Source organism: Carcharodon carcharias, chromosome 17 (genome assembly GCF_017639515.1).
Source record: "Carcharodon carcharias isolate sCarCar2 chromosome 17, sCarCar2.pri, whole genome shotgun sequence".
Lineage (NCBI taxonomy): Eukaryota > Metazoa > Chordata > Chondrichthyes > Lamniformes > Lamnidae > Carcharodon > Carcharodon carcharias.
The window spans coordinates 52649165-52671875 of record NC_054483.1 but is presented as its reverse complement, the minus strand read 5'-3'; the positions used below and the strand labels follow the sequence as shown (position 1 = coordinate 52671875).

The 22711-nt window shown below is 43.6% G+C and overlaps 1 protein-coding gene across 1 annotated transcript in view; it reads right to left on the bottom strand.

Moving 5' to 3' along the window:
- ank3b (ankyrin 3b) overlaps window positions 1-22711 on the bottom strand; it is a 754597-nt gene that overhangs the window by 106217 nt on the left and 625669 nt on the right. Inside the window, exon 24 of the mRNA XM_041209573.1 lies at window positions 7142-7274. Within this exon, the coding sequence (XP_041065507.1) occupies window positions 7142-7274 (133 nt within the window). The remainder of the gene's footprint in view (window positions 1-7141; window positions 7275-22711) is intronic.

The window sequence follows — 22711 nt, the reverse complement described above, 5'->3', positions numbered from 1 at the left end:
ACGTTCATCAGATGGAGGACAGCTGTATACCCAAAGACATTCTGTATGGTGTACTGGCCATGGGGCCATGACCTGCTGGGTGCCCATACCTTTGCTCCAAAGAGGCATGCAAGTGAGATATGAAGATGACAGACATTGAGAATGACAACTGGGAGATAGTCGCTGACACTCGTGACCTCTGGAGGCTGGCTGATTAGAGGGGTATTGGAAAAGGCGAGCAGAAGCAAAAAGCTCAGTTGGCTGAGAAGAGGGCCCAGAGCAAACAGAGGCCAGTGAATCGTGCACCTTCTCAGCCCACTGTCCTCATCTACAGCAAATGTGACAGAGACTGCCATGCCAGAGTGGGGCTCCTGAGCCACAGCAGGCAATGTAATCGAGGGAAAACTCACCACTGGTTAGCATCATACCTTGCACAAAGGAAGGTGGTTGTGGCCGTTACCTGCAACACCCTCATCCCAAGAACAAAGGAAATGGTCCAAAGAATCTATATTATGAGGAAAGGTTAGGAATGTTGGGTCAACTCTTTCAAGACGAGGGGACTGTAAATGATCTAATTGTGGTTTTTTAAGATTATGAAGGACTTATCAAGGCAAAATGGATCTATGGTGAGGGGTTCACATAGCAGGAGACAAAAAGTAAGTTAGGAGTAAGAATGGAAGTCAGGCAGCATTATTTTATGAAATTTGTCAAGAAATTAGTCAAGGTCATTTAAGCAAATAACATATGAGGCTTGAAGAGGTAACAAAGTACTCATGGAGAGTGAAAGAATTGAGGAATATGTCAAAAAGGTAAGTCATTAGGACTGAGATTGAAAGAACATGTTGAGTCTAATCCTGTGCATTATAAAGCTTGAGTCCTTGTATAAGAGCAATCAGATACCTGCAGAAGCATTAAAAACAGGAGGTGAAACAGTAGAAGATGCAATGAAAGAGATTATTGATGAGATACAACAGGTGAATGGCTTTGTGAGTAATCTATATCTGAGATGGTCACCATGCCCAAGATAGCGGTTACACAGAATTATCCAAAACATTGTTTGTTAAGTCTCATCAATCAGGCATCTAGAATACTACTTCACGCCATCAGGCAGACAGTCATCCCCTGTGTGTACAGAGAAATGACAGAGAAATAGTTTGAATTCATTCCTGGAAAGGTTACGACTGATGCATAGAAATCTCATGGAGAAATGTGAAAATAAGCAGGAATCCCAGTTTCGGTTCATGTTCATAGACAATGCCAAAGCTTTTGACACAGTCCAACATAATGCGCTTTAATGCCACTTATAGACTTTGGTGTGCCTAAACGTCTTGTGCGGCTAATATAAGTGCTATAGAGAAATTTTTCAGGAGTTGTCAGAGTTGGTGATGGGCATACAAACCAATTCCAGTTTGAGAAGGGATCAGGCAGGGGTGTCTTGTCACCCATGCCATTTAACGCTGTGGGAGAGAAGATAATAAGCATGGCACAGGAAGAATTATCAGAATGATGTGGCTACATCATAGGAGGTCATAGCATATGGAATCTCAGGTATGCAGATGACACCACACTCGTAGCCAGAACAAAGGCACAGCTGGAGGCTATGGCAGGCCTAGCCAAAAGAAACAGTGAGTCCTTTAAACTGAACATAAATGAGTTGAAGACCAACATTATGGCTCTAAATAGCAATGGGCAAGTCAAAATTGGAAGCAGTGAGTTAAAGGCAGTGGGCAAATTCAAGTATCCTGGCTCCATGATAAACACCAAAGTTACATCCAAGAGCAAAATGCAGGTTAGACTAGATATGGCAAAAGATGTGGCCAGTTACTTAAATAATGTCTGAAAGTCCAAAAGCATCAGAATGAAGCTGAAAAAACATCTAGTTCAATCACTAGTGTGGGGTGTTGCACTCTATGGACGAGACAGTTGGACTCTGAAGAAAGAGATGAAAGGAGGAGAACAGCTTTTGAAATATGGGTCTGTCGGAAGATGATCAAATTAGCTGGGTGTTCAGAAAGACAAATGAGTGGGTTAGATCAAGAGTAGAAGTTCAGGAATCAGAGCAATTGTGAAGTACAGTGGGAGAGAGAAAGATATACAAGTATGGACATGGGAAACGAAGACCAACAGCCTTGAGCTGGCAACAACTGAATGAGAAATTGAGGGTAAAAACAGAAAAGGAAGGGATTCTTTTTTTGGATACTTGGGACTTCTCTTATGTGAACAGGTGGCACGTAAAGGCAAGTGTCTGCGTGCAGTTTGGAAGAGGAGTGGTTCTCTGCACAATGATGTCCACAGAACTCCAAGACTGCCAATTAAAATGAATAAGTTGCTGGCAAATGCATTACTATAAAGAATGAAAACTCAAGGTGTGGCGGAACTGTGATCTTCACCAACAGTTATCCAGCAACAACTGCTCTCATTTGTAACTAAAGTAGTATCCAAAACTCCAAAGACCCAAATCAGGAGCATCCAGCTTGATTCAGGTGATTTGAGAGCACCACAATTCAATGAGTAGCTCAGCTTTGCACGTATTTGAAACTGCTCCAAATCATAAAATTACCACAGACCCAACAACCAGGCCAAGCTGGAGATTCCTCACACAGGCAGGATAATACGGCCCATTAGGGAATTTGTGTAAATAAACATGATTGACACCATTAAACAGTGAATACTACCACCTCCAGTATGTATAAAGTACATTTACTCATGTCCTGGGAAGTCTACATACGACAATTCTTCCAACATGGCATGAGGAATAAAGACAATCTGGTTTCAATAACAGTCACAGGCCATGCCAACACATAACTTAGATAATTGCCCTACATGACTAACTGGGCAGGGGCGCATGGAAAGGGAAAGGGGGACTTGCTAACTGGTGGAGTAACTCAGAAACCTAAAAATGCATCACATCACTACCAACTGGAATAGGAATAGTCATGGCCACTAAAGAAGTAAAAGCTTCATATGATCTTACCTGATTTTAGGACTTTTTAAACAAATTGTGGAGAAAGAAAAGGAAACAGGAGAAAATAGAAGTGATTAAAGAAGCAGAAGAAGCAGAAACAAGTAATAAATATAGTGCTGTGGTCCAAAGTCTATGGTTTCCTTTTTAATCTACATGGCCCACAGAATACTAAGCACGTTATCTTTAAATGATTAACATTAGGAAACATTTCTCTAAAGAGTTACGCAGCAAATGTTTGTTCATTCTGCAGGTACAAAGCATGCATTAGTGAGACACCAGTCTGAAAGTTTGTCCGGTTGCAAAACAGTCTCTATTAAACCAGATGCAATAATCCACTGGATATACAAGTTTAATATTTCTTAATGCATTTTCATTTAAAGACCAAATACAGTACTTTCGGGGCACAAACTTTCTTTTAATGGACAAATAAAAGCCAGGCTTTCAAATAACAAGTGTTTCCAATTCGTGTGGCTAGCACAGCTGTGATGTGGTCAGGCTGAGGGAGTGTTTTATCAGTGTCTATCTGATAACCTACCCTTTTGTTTGCTGGTTCTAAAGTGCTTCCTCAGTATCTCCTGCCAACCTGTATTACAATTTCATTGAAGCACCTCAGAGTGTAACATGATGTATGTTGAGTTGTCTGATGTCTGTAATGACTATGTTGAAATGATTGTAATATGCATTGATTGAATTGAAGCACCTCGTGATCCAAGTGTAAAAGTTGAATTTGATTGCACTTTTTGTGATGGTGATTTAGAAATGTTTTGTAATGTTCTTCCAGATATTTTATGAATAAAGTATTTTAAAAAATCTCCTGCCAACCTGGATCTCAGTTAAGCTGCAACCCAATTCCCATACCATTTATTGGGGCTGGAATAACTCTACAGGCATTAGTCTCAGCAGTTTTTCCGAGGTTAGTTTTTTCACCCTGGTTTCCAACTTTTTAAAGACTTGGCACAATGTAATCAAGAGAAGAGGCAAACAATAGGGGTAGGATGTTAAGATGACGCCACATGTTGACAGTGGCATTGAGGTAGTGATGGTGCCCATCAGAAGTCAGAATTCAAACTATACGCACACCGGAATGTCAGGAATCCATGATTAACCCTGCTGACCATGCAGCACTTTATAACAAAGGTCCTCTGTTGTGGAAAACCACAAGCCAATTTGACTTGAGCAACAATAGGTGCCAAAATCAGTTTTATTTTTAAATCTCAGTTTTATTTATAACTTATTTTTTTGAATATATGGCAGCAACTTGCTCAAAATAGACCTGGATATATTTGGGAATTTATAGCTTTAATTTGCTTTCTGTCAGGGAAACTTAGAAGAAAGAACAAAATACGCTCAAACAGTTCGAGGTAATGTATACAATTTGACAAGTTAGTTGTTGGGGACTATGGTTTAAAATTACTGCAGACGGGGAAACGACAACTCATTAGAAAGATTTAAACAAAAATTTTATAATAATCCAAAATGTTTAGTAATTTAGGGAGTTAATCTCAAAGCAGTGTGTAAAAATAAGACTCCTACATCCAAAGGATGCCACTAATCTAGGATTTTTAAAACCTAGCTTCTCTGTTTGGCTGGGGTGGATAGAATAAAGATTTTTATGCTGCCAGAATAATTTACACATCAGACCTTTAAAGCAAAGGGAAAAGCACCTGAGAGCACTGGTTTAATTGGGTTAAATATTAGGCACATGCTGGAGGTCTCCTCCCAAAAAGAAAATCTACTCAAAACATCAGAAGTTTGTCTGAGGAGCATTCAGATATGCGGCAAAAGCAGAACAAGCTTTGAAGCTCAAAGGAGCAGGAAAATAAAACAAACTGCTCAAGCATCATATCATTCCGCAAAGCAGCAGCTTAATTTTTTTTAAAGTATCATCACTAAACATGTAAATGCATGCAGGTCATGTCTGTGAAGGAAGATCAGAGGAGAACTGGGTCATCTCAGGGAAATCTAGTGGTAAAACGGCAGACGAACACACATTTTATTTGATGTGCGCATTAATCAAAAGTAATTAGCTATGTCTAAAGAGAGCTTAATTGTTCACTCATTCTAGATTTTTTTCTAGTCTTCCTGGGAGGTTTCAGGTAGGATTGTCAAAGCCGATAGTTGGGGAAAAGACAGTCACAGGGCCCACACAGGCTCTCCTGTCAGCTGTTTACTCGGGAGAGGGTAGACAATGGGACAAGGCATTAGCCGGTGATCAATGGAGAGTGAACAACTATTATCCGTGACTAGAATCTAAAATGCATCCATTCCTACAAGAGGTTAGCTAAATATCACTTTTCCGGTTCCAAATATCAGCTTCAGGTTATGCCCCCTTCTGGTTTTATGCACTGGCATGTCCAGTCTGGCATTTAAAAGGAGCTTAGTCTGTGGCTCAAAAATTGAGCCACAGAAAGAATCCAGAGCATCAGTTTGATTCCTCTGATCTGTTTAGGCAAATTCCACTGAAGGCAGCTTTCTGTTTTATTAAGATGAAAGATATAGCTTGCTTTCATTAATTATTAGGAGCCCATAACATGGGGGCATAACTAAAATTAGAGCTAAGCCACTCAGGAGTGATATCAGGAAGCACTTCTTTGCATAAAAGGCTGTGGAAATCAGGAATTCTGTCCCCCAGAAAGCAATTGAAAAGCAGATTAATAGGGTTTTGTTAGACCACAGGATATTAAGAATTGCGGAATAAAGGCAGAGGTAAATGGAGTGAAAACAGATCAGCCATGATCTAATTTAATGGCAGAACTAGCTTGAGGGGCTGAATGGCCGACTCCTGATCCCATGTTCCTAAAACCGGGCATAAATTGATAAATCAATGAACGATACATTGAGGTGAAAACAAAAAACTGCGGATGCTGGAAATCCAAAACAAAAACAGAATTACCTGGAAAAACTCAGCAGGTCTGGCAGCATCGGCGGAGAAGAAAAAAGTTGACGTTTCGAGTCCTCATGACCCTTCAACAGAACTCTGTTGAAGGGTCATGAGGACTCGAAACGTCAACTTTTTTCTTCTCTGCCGATGCTGCCAGACCTGCAGAGTTTTTCTAGATAATTCTGTTTTTGTTTTGTGATACATTGAGGTGACCTGTTTTGTTTTGGTAAACATTTTACACTTAAGCTTGAAACATTTCAATCTGGACACTGGATGTGAATCCTCAGTTTAAATTGACATGTGGTTTACAAGCAGCTTGTTGTGCTACTTTTAATCTTTTCCCACTTTTTCCATGTACTACAAGACACTGTAAATACACCAGAACTGCTGTGTCATTTTAACTAGTGAGTTAATGCAAACACATGGTTGCATTTTGTTAAATTTTTTGGAAATGAGAAGCAGGGACTCCAGGGACAGAAAACATGCAAATTAACTATTCAGCTGCTTACAGTATGTAAATTATACATGCATTCAAGACAATGCATGTAAAAAAGCACTAATAGTGATAATAGAGTAGAATCCAAATAACGTTAGGGCGCATGGCTAACAAGCAGTGTAGGAATGAAGCCAGATCACGGGCTGAGCAGAAATTGGGACCTATCATGGTCAGTGGGAACTCCAGTGTTTAAAACGCAGCAACAATTCCTTCAAAATGTATAATGTTCCTCCTATTAAAATTAATATTTAACAGTTTTAATCTGTTTGTTTAAAACCGCATCCATGTGTAAATAAATGAGTTCTGAAGGAAAAAGGCCAGGGAGTGTTGGTTTACAGCTTTTAATTGAAAAAAACAAGTTTAATAGTAGGTTTTTTCTAAGCTTATTCCTGTGCTGTGTGTTCTGTTCAAATCTGTCAAGTGTAGAATAGTTAGGGAAACTGAAAAAACTACAGTTCTATATTCCTCCTCAAAACCAGCATCTTCCCCCCTACCCATTGTTATCTAATTATAATCATACACATATACATTGTATTCATCCTTATTGATACAGGTGGTTTTCACGCATCAGGCAGGGTAAATAGTTTGCACTTCTACCAAATTCAACACCACCTTCTCAAGGGCAATTAGGGATGGGTGACAAATGCCAGCTTTGCCAGCAATGCTCACATCCCACAAATAAACAAAAACAAAATTTCAGAATGGAGGAAGCCAATAGGTTACAGTTTAGTTCTGTACTTTATTCTATTGAAAAAATAGCTATTAACTCACAAGCATGATCTGCCAATTTAAGAAAATGAAATAGAATAAACTACATTACCTTGCAGATCGAGCTCCAAGGCTGAAACCCATATAACTCATGTTTCCTTCTACAGGCAGTGAATCATCTCCTAATTCTTTCAAATCCTGCGGCCCGAGATATTTATCTGTATCGCCAGTCATAGCATCTTCACCTGTCAACAAGCACACACACGGGTACATTAAACCAGTGCTCTTGTATCCCAGAGAGTTTAAAGCAGTGCTCCTGTATCCCAGAGAGTTTAAACCAGCGCTCCTGTGTCCCAGGGAGTTTAAACCAGCGCTCCTGTGTCCCAGGGAGTTTAAACCAGCGCTCCTGTGTCCCAGGGAGTTTAAACCAGGCTCCAGTGTCCCAGGGAGTTTAAACCAGTGCTCCAGTGTCCCAGGGAGTTTAAACCAGCGCTCCAGTGTCCCAGGGAGTTTAAACCAGCGCTCCTGTGTCCCAGGGAGTTTCAACCAGTGCTCCTGTGTCCCAGGGAGTTTCAACCAGCGCTTTTGTGCCCCAGGGAGTTTCAACCAGTGCTCCTGGATCCCAGGGAGTTTAAACCAGCACTCCTGTATCCCAGGGACTGGTTGACTTGCTCCCATTAGCTTTTTGTACCTTTATCCAAAGGCCACTATTTCTTCTTACCAGGATTCAGATATAATTCTGAGAAAACAGCACAGTTAACCCAAAATGTAATAAGGTTGCCAACTCTGGTCAGACATATCCCTGGAGGTTCATCACATGAGTTCCTGCCCCTAGTACTGGTTGCCCAATACACACGATGCACCTCCTTCCCACACCCACTGGAAAGTGGGCAAACTTATCATTAGTTAAATGGATGATTCTTGACTGTCAAACAGACTCCTTCCTATCTTCAAAATGTTCATAAATACAAAACAAAATGATAGCCAACACAGCATTTTCTTTAATACTCTCATGACTTTCCTCCTGGGCTGTTTCTCATAGCAATGTGCTGAAGAGGGATTAATAATTCCTGGCGACTCCAGGGCAGTCCTGGAGGGTTGGCAACCCGACCTACAATCAGGTAGGAAGTCTAAAACACCCCCAATGGGGCCAGTTCTCCAGTCTTGAGGCTCAGGCTTCCAATGAAGGCTGCTTCGAACTATCAGGAGAATCCCAGCAAATGAGTCACCCCCTCCCGATCTCATGAACACAGTTTCAGCCTGCTGGGGGTTTACAGTGCCCCCCAACCCCTGTCCTGCAATACACATCCCAGCCGGCATCGTTTCTGAAGCTAACAAAACAGAACACGGATGGGGGGAGATCCCCTGGCTGCACGTTGCTGGATAATTTGGGAATCCGCCTGGCTGTTCAGGAGCATGTTGGAGAGGGCTGAAATTCTCGAACTAACCCCAATGCCCCAGCCCGAGGGGGGAGGACAGAGACTGAAAGGACTGGAGAGACAATGACCAAGTTAGACAGCCGTCAGGTACTACAGGAAAACACTCAAAAGGGCATTTCACAACTAAAAGCCCCACCACCCTCCCAAACGAGAAGGGCAGGTTCTGCCGTAAGAGAGACCCTTACATGTTTGAGAAGCCATTTCCTTCTACCGCAGAACCGTTCCGGCGTTTCCCCCGCAACTCCCGATCAATCCCGCAGCCGCCTCGCCAGCGCCGGGCGATCGAGCCCAGAGCCTGGGCTCAACACCAGGAAACAGCTCCCCCCTGGCACTCAGCTGTAAATACACTCCCCCCCGCCCCCCAACCCCAACTCCAACTCCACAAACAAGACAAGGAAGCAACATAAAGCCAATGACAAGAGTGTGGACTGCGGCTGAGAGCTGGGAGGTGTGGCTCATTCACAGAGCCCCATCCCACTGTCGAAAAAAACCCGGCCCCAGACGGGGGTGGGGGGCAGACTCACTGTGAGAGGGTGCTTTAAAAATGCTGCAGCTCACATTGTGCGTATTCCGAAGCCCCAATGCACATACTTGCTGCATTAGTCAGCACTGACTGAACCTTTCGCTTGGAAATAAAGAGGATGCTGCCGGCATTCACACTGACATTTAATTCTAACAATGAAACTGGAGAGTCTCTGAAGACCTCCACTCTTCTGGAATGAAGTCCCACAGATATTGCTCATCCAGATGCAATTCTAATTCTCAGCAGTTGGTCCAGTGTAAATATTTTTAAATGATGATAGAAATTCAGCTCTAACTGGCATTTAAAAAACATAGACAAATTGTACTGCAAGAATCTAAACTGTGTATAAACTTTATCACCTAATCGCCTTTATATTGCACTTTGCCAAATTTCTCAAAATACCCCCCCCCCCCCCCCCCACAGTTTCAAATCCCACCATGGCCTCGTCTCACTTTCACTCTGCAATCTCCTCCAGCCATATACCACCCCTTTTAACATGCCAGGGGTAATTATAACTGTTGATGAGCGTATAATGGGCAGTATTGGATTCGCTATCCATTTTACCCTTCTAAAGGAAAATGAGGAGGTGTATAACACTTCGTTAATCCATTACTGCCTGCTTTTACACAACCACCAAAGGCTAAAATACCCCTCCGCCCATACATAGTTTTGGCCTTAAACAACTTGCATTTAGATAGCACTTTTAGTGTCATAAAATATCCCAAGGTGCTTCCCAGGTGCATTATAAAACAAAATGATACTGAGCCAGAAAAAGAGATAGTAGGACTGGGGTGGGGGGATTGGTCAAAGGGTTAGAAAGAAACAGCCTAAAGGAAGAGAGATAGGCAGAATAGTTTAAGGTGGGAATTCCAATGCATAGGTTTTTTTTAAAATCAATTCATGGGATGTGGGCATTGCTGGCTCAACCAGCATTTATCATCCATCTCCAATTGCCCTTGAGAAGGTGGTGGTGAGCTGCCTTCATGAACCACTGCAGTCCATGTGGTATAGGTACACCCACAGTGCTGTTAGGGAGGGAGTTCTAGGATTTTGACCCAGCAACAGTGAAGGAACAATGATAGTGTTCCAAGTCAGGATGGTGAGTGACTTGGAGGGGAACTTTCAGGTGGTGAATCAAGTGGGCTGCTTTGCCCTGAATGGTGTCAAGCTTCTTGAGTGCTGTTGGAGCTGCATTCATCCAGGCAAGTAGGGAGTATCCCATCACACCTCTAACTTGTGCTTTGTAGATGGTGGACAGGCTTTGGGGAGTCAGGATTCCTAGCCTCTGACCAGCTCTTGTAGCCACAGTATTTATATGGCTAGTCCAGTTCAGTTTCTGGTCAATGATAACCCGGGATGTTTATATTGGGGATTCAGTGATGGTAATGTCATTGAATGTCATGGGGCAATGGTTAAATTCTCTCTTGTTAGAAATAGTCATCGCCTGGCATCTGTGTGGCATGAATGTTACTTGCCAGGTCTTGCTGCGTTTGGACATGGACTACTTCAGTATCTGAGGAGTTGCAAATGGTGCTGAACATTGTGCAAACATCAGCGAACATCCCCACTTCTGAATTTATGATGGCAGGAAGGTCTTTGATAAAGCAGCTGAAGATGGCTGAAGATGGTCAGGACACTACCCTGAGGAATTCCTGCAGTGATGTCCTGGAGCTGAGATGACTGACCTCCAACAACCACAACCATTTCCCTTGTGCTAAGTACGACTCCGACCAGCAGAGAGTTTTCCCCCGATTCACATTAACTCCAGTTTTGCTCGGGCTTCTTGATGCCACACTTAGTAAAATGCTGCCTTGATGTCAAGGGCAGTCATGCTCACCTCACCTCTGGAGTTCAGCTCTTTTGTCCATGTTTGAACCAAGGCTGTAATGATATCAGGAGCTAAGTGGTCCTCGGAGAAACTAAACTGAGCATCAGTTAGCAGGTCATTACAAAGCAAGTGCCGCTTGACAGCACTGTTGATGCCCCCTTCCATTACTTTACTGATGATGGAGAGAAGACTGATGGGGCAGTAATTGGTTGGGTAGGATTTGTTCTGATTTTTGTGTACAGGACATACCTGGGCAATTTTCCACATAGCCGGGTAGATACCAGTGTTGTAGCTGTATTGGAACAGCTTGGCTAGGGCGCGGCATGTTCTGGAGCACAAGTCTTCAGTACTACTGCTGGAATATTGTCGGGGCCCATAGATATTGCATCATCCAATGCCTTCAGTCATATCTTGGCATCACATGGAGTGAATTGAATTGGCTGAAGACTGGCATCTGTGGTGCGGTGGCCTCTGCAGGAGGCCAAGATGGATCATCCACATGGCACTTCTGGCTAAAGATTTTTGTAAATACTTCAGCCTTGCCTTTTGCACTGATGTGCTGGGCTCCTCCATCATTGAGGATGGGGATATTTGTGGAGCCTTCTCCTGCAGTGAGTTGTTTGATTGTCCACCATTCATGACTGGATGTGGCAGGACTGCAGAACTTAGATCTGATCCCGGTTGTGTAATCATGTAGCTCTGCCTATCACTTGCTGCTTATGCTGTTTGGCACGCAAATAGTCCTGTGTTGTAGCTTCACCAGACTGACACCTCATTTTTAGGTATGCCTGGTGCTGCTCCTGGCATGCCCTCCTGCATTCTTCGTTGAACCAGAGTTGATTCCCTGGCTTGGTGGTAATAGTAGAGTGGGGGATATGCCAGGCAATGAGGTTACAGATTCTGGTTGAGTACAATTCTGCTGCTGCTGATGGCCCATAGAGCCTCATGGGTGCCTAGTCTTGAGTTTCTAGATCTGTTCGAAATCTATCCCTTTTAGCACAGTGGTAGTGATGGAGAGTATTCTCAATGTGAAGGCGGGACTTTATCTCCACAATGACTGTGTGGTGGTCACTCCTACCGATACTGTCATGGTCAGATGCATCTGCAGCAGACAAGTTGGTGAGGATGAGGTCAAGTATGTTTTTCCCTTTTGTTGGTTTCCTCAGCACTTGCTGCAGACCCAGTCTAGCAGCTATGTCATTTAGGACCTGGCCAGCTAAGTCTGTAGTGATGCTACCGAGCCACTCTTGGTGATGGACATTGAAGTCCCCCACCCAGAGTACATTCTGTGCCCTTGCCACCTCAGTACTTCCTCCAAGTGGAGTTCAACATGGAGGAGTACTGATTCATCAGATGAAAGAGGACGGTATGTGGTAATCAGCAGGAGGTTTCCTTGCCCATGTTTGATCTGATGCTATGACACTTCATGTGGGCCAGAATCGATGTTGAGAACTCCCAGGGCAACTCCCTCCCAACTGTATAGCACTGTGCTGCCACCTCTGATGGGTCTGTTCTACCGATGGAACAGGACATATCCAGGGATGGTGAAGGTGGAGTCTGAGACATTATCTGTAAGGTATGATTCCGTGAGGATGACTGTGTCAGGCTGTTGCTTGACTAGTCTATGACTCAGCTCTCCCAATTTTGGCACTAACCCCTAGAAGAAAGTAAGGAGGACTTTGCAGGGTTGACAGGGTTGGGTTTGCCGTTGTTGTTTCTGGAGTCTAGGTCAATGTCGGGTGGTACATCTGGTTTCATTCTTTTTTATTGACTTTTTAGTGGTTTGATACAACTGAGTGGCCTGCTATCACTGGCTGCAGATCTGGAGTCACATGTAGGCCAGACTAGGTGAGGACGGCAGATTTCCTTCCCTCAAGGGCATTAGTGAACTCGATGGGTTTTTACGACAATCGACAATGGTTTCATGGTCATCATTAGACTTTTAATTCCAGATTGTTATTGAATTCAAATCCCACCAGCTGCCTTGGTGGGATTCAAACCCGGGTTCCCACAGCATTACCCTGGGGTTCCATGGAGTTCTGGATTACCAGTCCAGTGTCAATACCACTTTACCACCACCTCCTCCTAGAGTGCACCCACCAATGTTGGGTGAAAGGAAATTGTGGATGGACAAAAGACAGAATTGGAAGAGTGCACAGGTCACTGTAAGGTTGTAAGGCTGGAGGAGGGGCAGGAGGGACATTGGGAGGACAATGCCATGGAAGGATATATAGAGAATCATAGAATGGCTGGAGCACAGAGGCCGTTCAGCTCATTGAGGCCATGCTGGCTCTCTGCAAGGGCAATTTAGCTATACCAACTCCCCCGTCCTTTCCCCATAACCCTGCAAATTTTCTCTCTTCAGGTGCTTATCCAATTCCTTTTTGAAAGCCATGATCAAATCTTACTCCACCACACTCTCAGGCAGTATATTCCAGATCTTAACCACTCGCCACGTAACATCGTTTCTCTCATGTCACTGCTGCTTCTTTTGCCAATCACCTTAAATCACTTCAACAATTTGTGCACCGAGACCCCCAGGTTTCGCCGTTCCAGCTCCCCCCTTTTAAAATTGTACCCTTCAGTTTATGTTGACCCTCCTCACTCTTACCAACAAAATATATCACTTCACACTTCTGTGTTAAATTGTATCTGCCATGTGTGTCCATTCCACCAACATGTCTATGTCCCCTTGAAGTCTATTCTCCTCACAGTTCAAAGTACTTCCAATTTTGGGTTATCTTCAAATTTTGAAATTGTGCCCTAGACACACAAGGCTAGGTAATTCATTTGTATCATGAAAAGCAATGATCCTAGTACCAACCCCTGGACAATCCCATGGTATATCTTCCTCCAATCTGGAATTACTGTCACTTAGTTAACTTTGCATCCATGCTAACATTTTCCTTGTATTCATGAGCTTCAATGTTGCTGACAGGCCTTATCAAAGGCCTTTTGGAAGTCCATATACACATCAACTACATTACCCCATCGACCCTTTCTGTTACCTCATAAGAAAAAACAACCTTTTTAAAAAACTTTTTCATGGGATGTGGACATCGCTGGCAAGGCTGCTCATCCCTATCTGGCCTTGAGAAGGTGGTGGTGAGCTGCCTTCTTGAAATGCTGCAGTACCTGTGGTGTTAGGTAGGGAGTTCCAGGTCTTGACCCAGTGACAGTGAAAGAACAGCGATATTGTTCCAAGTCAGGATGGTGTGTGGCTTGTGGACAGGCTTTGGAGAGTCAGGAGGTGAGTTACCCACTGTAGAATTCCCAGCCTCTGATCTGCTCTTGTAGCCACAGTATGGCTGCTTCAGTTAATTTTCTGGTCAATGGTAACCTCCAGGATGTGTATTTACTATTCATGATGGGTTTACATGGCAGTAGCTGCAATCCATGTGGTGTAGGTACATCCACAGTGCTGTTAGGAAGGGAGTTCCAGGAATTTGACCCAACAACAGTGAAGGAACGGCGATAAAGTTTCAATTCATTGTAGTATGTGGCTTGGAGCAGAATTTCCAGGTGGTGGTGTTCCCATGCATCTGCTGCCCTTGTCTTTCCAGATGGTAGAGGTCAGGCATTTGGGAGGTGCCGTTGAAGGAGCCTTGGTGAGTTGCTGTGGTGCATCTTGTAGACAGTACACACTGCTGCTACTGTGTGTTGGTGGTGAAGGGAGTAAATGCCTAAGGTAGTGGATGGGGTGCTAATCAAGTGGGCTGCTTTGTCCTGGATGGTATCGAGCTTCTTGAGTGTTGCTGGAGCTGCACACATCCAGGCAAGTGTGAAGTATTTCCATCACACTCCTGACTTGTGCCTTGGAGATGGTAGACAGGCTTTGGAGAGTCAGGAGGTGAGTTAATCATGGCAAAATTAAGTTGGGTACACTGGGTAGTGGCCCAAGAATCCCCCAAACACAAGAATTTGGGATGCAGAAATCCTAGGATAAAACTCCACTGGATCCTGGTACCACACCAAATGCCTGACCCCAGTGGTCATTCCACCCAAGTTCACCCTGCCATATGCCAAGAACTTTGTAGCCTGTATATTTTGTGACTGGACTTAAAGGGACCGCTGGCAAGACAGATCTAACAAAACAAAAACTGGTCTGTATCACAGTGGCTTCTAATGCCATTAGAGTGTATCAGATAAAATTAAACTCCATTTTTGTAACTTCAATTCACAAAACATTTAGTGTGCTGATTACATAGGGAATGAAATTCCTACCTTATCTCATGTTAGTAATGAAATAGGCTCGAGTAATCATTGATGGATTTCACATAGTAATTACCATTCACCCATGTTTAATACTGCTCCAAATATTCCTACTCTTTCAAAAAAGATTAATACACAATGAAAGCTGAACGAAAAAGTCAATTCCTGTTTGTTCATGTTATTCCGGGTGAACACTAGCAATCTTCCAATAGCTGTGCATTCAAATTAAAATGTGTTTTACTTCAGATCAGAGCCTATATTAAAGAGTTAAATGAACAGAAAGATTCTGAAGTATTACTGCAGTAGCAACTTAAGTGATTTCCAGCATCCACAGTACTTTGTTTTTATCTTAGTAATTCATGGGTTATTTTGAGTTGGTGTATTGGCCAGTGGCAGATATTGGCCCAACTGCAGGAAACATGGAGAAAAAAACAAATCCTTGCACTTATATAGGGCTTTTCATGACACTGGACATGTCATAGCGCTTTATAGCCAATGAAGTACCTTTGAAGTGTAGTCATGCCGTAATGTAGGAAACCCAGCGGTCAATGTGATAGGGAAAGCTCCCACAAACAGCAGTGCCAAAATGACCTGTTTCCATGATGTTGATCAAGGGATAAATATTGCCCAGGACACCAGGGAGAACTCCCTATCATGGGATCTTTGACATCCACATTCAGGCAAATAGGACCTTGGTTTAACCTAAGAGAGAGTACATTTCCAACTACTTCAGAATTGCACTGGAGTGTCATCCTTGATTTTTGTGGTCAAGCCCTGGAGTGGGACCTGGACCCAGAATCTTTTTTTAAGAGGTGAGTGTGCTACCAACTGAACCACAGCTGATACCTAAAGTCAATAAGCATTTAAAGAAGATAGGCTACCCATATGTGCAGCGAAGCTGAATGGACCAGCCTGCCCTGTTGAGCATGGTGCAAGAATAAGTGCAGCAGGAAGCTTGAGAGGCTGCAAATTTGATTGACCACTTGGTTCATTAACAGCTGTAGGGACAATCCAGTGGCAGTGGCTATTGTGCCAACCACGACTCAATGATAGCACTCTTGCCTCCGAGTCAGAAGGTTGTGGGTTCAAGTCCCACTCCAGAATCTTGAGTTTCAGGCGAGATTACATGCTCAAGTACAGTACTGAGGGACTGCTGCACTGTCAGGGGTGCTGTTTTTCAGATGAGACATTAAACTGGGGCCCAGTCTGCCCACTAAGATGGGCATGAAAGATCCCATGTCACCATTCAAGGTATTGCAGGGGAGGTCTGCCCAGCATCCTGGCCAATAATTATCCCTCAAACAGCATCAGTAAAATAAATTATCTGGTCATTTATCATTTGCTGTTAGGTCAGTTTGTGCACAAATTGGCTGCTGTGTTTCCTACGTCACAACACTAACTATACTATAGACATACTTCATCAGCTGTAAAGCCCCTTTGGACTTCCTGTGGAAAGAAGAGGTGTAATATAAATGTATGTCTTTTTTTTAAAAAAAAAGGTCACTACTGCCCGTCTCTTGCTGACTTTAATTCCACAAGGGACATCTCAAGTGTTTGAACTTTCTCCGTTCACCTTTTGTAGAGTTGAGTCATGCTCTAGGCCAAGATTGTGGGTTGTAAGGTGAATGAAATTTGTTAAATGTTGCAGTGCTCAAGGTGGATGTATTCCATGGGTTTTTACTTTGTGGAGAGGGTGGATTCGCCACAGGTTATGCAAGTGACAGGAATGGTGTGGGGGCACAATTTACTCTGATCAGAATTTGGCACCTCCCATCGAGCCCTGGCTTCCGTGTGGGGGAAACTAATGAATCTAGACAGAGCAAGGTTGAAGTATGATTTGACAGTGCTGGAAACTTGGACAGCTGGGGTGTTGCGAGCTCTAGTACAGGTGCATCACGCATTTAACTTGCTTCTCAAAGGGAGTTTTGATTACAATTTCTCGAATGATTGCGCCTGTGTCGAGGAAAAATTCATGACTTATAACCTTGCAGCTGGAGCTACTGCTGGAGGAGGTCTTTTTTTATTCTCTCATGGGACGTGGTTGTCACTGGAAAGGCCAGCATCCATCCCTAATTTCCCTTGAACTCAGTGGCTAGCTGGGATTTCAGAGGGAAGTTAAGACCCAACCACATTGCTGTAGGTCTGGAGTCACATATAGGCCAGACCAGGTAAGGATAGCAGATTTCCTTCTCTGAAGTACATTAGCGAATCAGATAGGTTTTACAATAATCAATTATATATTTTTGGTCACCATTACTGAGACTAGCTTTTAATTCCAGATTTTATTAATTGAACTTAAGTTCCACCAGCTGCCATGGTGAGATTTGTTCCTCAAGCATTAACATGGGCCTGTGGAGTACAGGTCCAGTGACATTAGCACTATGCCAACCTTTTCCCTTTGGTGCAAAGGATGGAGTGTCCCCTGTTTGGAGTTCCAGGCTATCCTCCCACAAGAGTGCCTGGAGCCTCTGACAGCCACCATGAATGCCATGGAATTGTAGACAGAAACAGGCAGAGAACACGATTTTGTTGCTCAAAAAAATTTGCGTCGAGATTCTTCTCCCTATTAAGCAGATGGTAAACGTACAAAGTATAGGTTGCCCTGAACCAATTACATGTTGAATTTTGAAGCAGATCAGTCAGGTCTTCTTACACCTTCTTTCATTGTTCAACATGTAGGCCCACAAGAAAGCTCATGGACAGTATCCAGGCTTGGGTTGATAAGTGACAAGTAACATTCATGCCACACAAGTGTCAAACAATGACCATCTTCAATAAGAGAGAATTTAATCATCTCCCTTTGACATTCAATGACATTACCATCATTTCTGGTCACTGGGGTGGTTATCACTGACCAGAAACTTAACTGGACCACCATATAAATACGGTGGCTATGAGAGCAGGTCAGAGTCTGGGAATTCTGTGGTGACTCACCTCCTGACTCCTCTAGAGCTGTCCATTAACAAGGCACAAGTTAGGAGTGTGATGGGATACTCTGCACTTGCCTGGATGAGTGCAGCTCCAACAATACTCAAGACGCTTGATACCATCAAAGCAGCCTGCTCGACTGACACTCCATCCACCAGCTTAAACATTCACTCCCTCATCACCGACACATAGTAGAGCAGTGTGTACCATTTACATGATGCACTGCAGCAACTCACCAAGGCTCCTTCGACAGCAGCTTCCAAACCCATGACCTCGACAACCTAGCAGAACAAGGGCAGCAAATGAATGGGAATACCACCATCTGCAAGTTCCCCTCCAAGCCAAACACCATCCTGACTTAGAACTATATAGCCATTCCTTCACTGTCGCTGGGTCAAAATCTTGGAACTCCCTCCTAACAGCACTGTGAATGTACCTACACCCTGTGGACTGCAGCAGTTCAAGGAAGTGGCTCCAGCAACTTCTGAAGGGGAATAATGGATTGGGGAACAAATGCTGGCTTACCCAGCGACATTCACATCACAAAAACAAAAGAAAGAAAAAGAATAAACAGATTTTTAATCAGTAAGGGAATCAAGGGTTTTGGGGACAAGGCAGGAAAGTGAAATTGAGGATTATCAGATCAGCCATGATCTCATTGAATGGTGGAGCAGACTTGATGGGGCGAATGGCCTACTTCTGCTCCTACATCTTATGGTCTAACCAATTGTTGCTTTCAGGGCTTCAGCTGAAGCCAGCTCTTCGAGGCACCTATTAAAAGTACTAGTTTTGGCACCTCATTCCTAGTGATTAGCGTGCACCAAATGAATCATACAATATGCACGAAAGGGTATTGCCGCACCAAGAAGCCGCTGGTTGAACGTCCGCCTCACTTCAATCCGTTAGTTTTGAAGTGCATGGATTCAGAGATCCCAGGGTTTCTATACAAGGTTACCATCTAAATACAATTGTCTTTGGAGTCATTTGGTACCATACACAACACCCTACAAGATCTGGCATCTGTAGGGGATTTTATTACCCATATCTATGCAGTCATGCACAGTCCCTTATTGGAGCTGTGGTCCATCATGGGGGAGGCTGTGGACATTCTGCAGTGAAGCCCTGAGAGACTCTGTATGTCTTCATGGAGCTCACACTGCTACAACAGAGACCTTGTGCTCCACACACAGTTGGCTTCCTTGATGACTTTCAATTTCCTAAGGAGGTTCCAGGAGCAATGTTCCATGTTAGCCAGAGGTCTCCCATGGGCATCAGTTGATGGAGTACCCAGCAATGGGGCAGGGTTCAAGTATGCACTGTTGAGGCTGCTGTCTCTCAGGGATATGTTACATCCAGCCCTGGCTTCCAGTGACACAAACAGTACTGAATGCATCAGTACTAGGACGATCCTTTGCTAGGATCGCTTGGAGCCAAGGGGTATCACAGGCGGCTCTTGTGGAGAGTGGCATGATGACAAGACGTGGTGAGGGCGTGCCCAGGTGAGTGCCAACCAGCTGCTCCTTTGTACACAATGAATGCCACTGCCTTCTGGAATGTCTGCTATATTTTGTGCAGCTCATTAGTTGGCTTTTGTAACCGCTTCCTGTGCTATTGCTTCAACCATCTGTGGCCAACATTGCACCATGCCTATTGATGTGTCTGAAAATAGAACAACAACTTGTATTTATATAGCATTTTAATGCAGTGAAACATCCCAAGGCACTTCATAGCAGTGTAATCAGACAGAAACATGGGCATCCTAGTATCTCATTTTGATTGAAATGAAGAAATGAAAATTAAGAAAGTACAACCACTGGAAAAGGTGGAGTAAGAACCTGATGTTGGCAACAATAGAAGGTGAAACATCAGGAAAGAACAGGCCAGGTTGGAAAAGGACTGGATGGGTGGATAACATCACAATCTAGATAGAGGACGAATGACAGTGGTGTGTAGAATTGCAGTGAATAGAGAGATGCTTACTCTTCTCATGGCCCAGGGCTAGCTATGGATGATAAATCAGACAATAAAACATCAAAACTGGGCCACAAAAGGTCACATTAGGACAGGCAACCATTGATTGGTCAAAGTGGTCAGTTGTAAGAGTGTCTTAAAGAAGGAGAGGTGGAGAGGCAAAGAAGTTATGGAGGAATTCCAGAGCTTAGGGCTCTGAAGAAATCACAGCCAATGGTGGGTGAAGGAAGTCAGGGATGTGCAACAGGCCAGAATTGGAGGAACTCAGGGATCTTGTAGGGTCACAGGGCTGGAGAAGATAGGAAGGGTCAAGGCTGTGGTGGATTTATGTCTATGACACCCACCCTTCGTGGCTACCTGTATTCACTTGAAGCCAAAACCTCTGTAGCAACATTGGGAAGATTCGAGAGAGATTTTCCTGGTTTAAACCATGACCCACAATTCTGAGGTCCTTCTGAAGTGTCACCGTTGGTCAGTGGTCATCACTTGTGGAAATTCCTCCATTATGTTGCTCTGTAAATTCCTTCCTCAAGTACCTGCTTGTTCCAACCAATTGTACAATACAATTTCCTAAACCTAATAACTTTATTTTCAACACTCTATTTGCAAGATTCATAATATATATTCGTTCTGTATATGCTATCTTGCAGAAATATATACATGCATTACCTCTCTGTTGTCCTTTAAATCATTCAACCCTTTTCACCCCATTTCTATCAGGATCCTTCTAGTCGTGAACAGTGTGTGCCTCAATGATTTAGTTACCCTCTTCATTTGGCAGCCACCCTCTCCCATTAAAATTATCCTGGTGACACTCTATACTAATGCTGGCCAGGAATAACTGCACCTCATCACCTGAACAAGATGTTCTATGTTGTTATTGAGTCATTCTCAGGCACAACTGCATACTCCATGAGATTAACAAGCTTTCTGACAATTAACATTGGCTAAGTGGTTCACTACTAAAAGCACATTCTCAAAACATATATCCCTGCAATTTTATTGGCAGTTCATAAGCCTCAACAAAAAAATTAGCCTATTTTAGGGGGTAGTAGGGGAGGACAGGTCTTGTGGTGCAGTGGTAGCATCCCTATTTCTGGGTTAGAAGCTGTGGGTTCAAATCCCACTTCAGGACTTGATGGCCATGGAAGGTGCGTTCGTAATGTGGCCAAACAGGCTGATTATCAGCCTGTAAATCCTTACCATTCGCCTGATGGCAGGCAGTAAGAGTTCCCTGGTCAGCCAAACTGTAGATGGCAACGGCAAACCACTGCAGTACTTTGCCAAGCATAATCATGGACCAATCCAATGTAAGTCCATGGTCACTAATGCTCTCTTAGGGCATGGTACAGGAGGAGGATTAGGGGAAGTTGAATTAAAAATTGGAATTTGGAATATTCTAAGTGCCCTACCCGACTCTTCCAAAACACCCATGAGGTTCCTTACTGTGATTTTGGAACTAATGGCCCTTTCTAGCACCAGTTCATTCAGTCCTTCCTTCATCTACCAGGGTTTTCTCTTCCACCACTCCTGTTGGTGACCTGTTGGGCAGTTCCAACACCTTTAAAAAAAAAAGTTTGCTTGACTTTCTAATTTTCCTTTGACACTCTTAAACTGCATTCCCTCGTTCTTGAATCCTGTGTCTGACATGACTTACTGGGATCCAAGATCCCCAGATCCCAAAGATCCTGAGAGCCACTATCACCCAATGAATGCCCATCCTCCTTCTGTCTAGTTAGTGAGATCCTATGGAGGACAATCTTTCCTCATAACCCAGCCGTCTCTTTATCAGCATCTGAAGTCCCTCCAATGATACCAGTTGCAGATTTCAGAGTAGAAATTGGAAATCATTGTGCCTGTTTTACAGGCATTAAATGGGCACAATAAAGGCAAATGTCAGGGTCCTGCATACGAAAGGTGCCTGAAAGACATGTGACCCTAAATTGGGTTAGACAATTACTCAGATATCCCTGCCCACCAGTTAAAAATGGTGCCCATTTTAGGCCCCCTTGCAGATAAAGAATTGTAATGATTCAAGCAATCATTGGGCCAATTCTACCCCGAGGTTCTTCAGCTGCTCCTGCCCCATTACTGCTTCCCTTCCCAGGACCTCAGGGCTGATAATCACACAATTTTCATCTTAAAATTAGCCAGTGTAGGCAAATCAGGCTTCAAGCCCAACTAATGCAAGATAGGCCTAAGGCCCAAATTCAGACTTGCCTCAGGCCTCCCAAGCAGTGACATGCTGCTGCTGGTGTGCCATTACCAGACATAACCACATTTTCTCCCAGTGATGACCTTTAGCTCCTATCTTGTCAGAGCAAAAGGAATAGCCCAGTTCAGGACCCTCAGAGTTAAGCAATTCTGAACAATGAGAAACAGTCAAATTAAGAAAACTGGGAATTGTGCCATGTGATTTCAGCTTGTGCCTGTGTGAATTACTTCCACCTGCATGTTGTTTAAATTCACTCTTTCAAAAGCACCACCCTAGAAGCCTTCCAATGAGCAAAGCAAACACTGGTAGTTTCGCCAAAGGGCTGCTGGGAGCATTTCAAAGAAATTTCTGTAAATACAGTCTTTTCTGTTCATATCCTTACACAAAAAAAACATGGAGTTAATGTTTAACTAATGATCCACTTATATGTAAAGGTTTGTTAACTGGAGTTGCAGCTTCCCCACAATTAAAGCTCTCCCCTCACCACCACCAAGCGGTCTGGCCAGTTTGCACTCAGTAAGACCCCAGCCCTCCACACATTCAGGATAAGGATTTACATAGTTTCA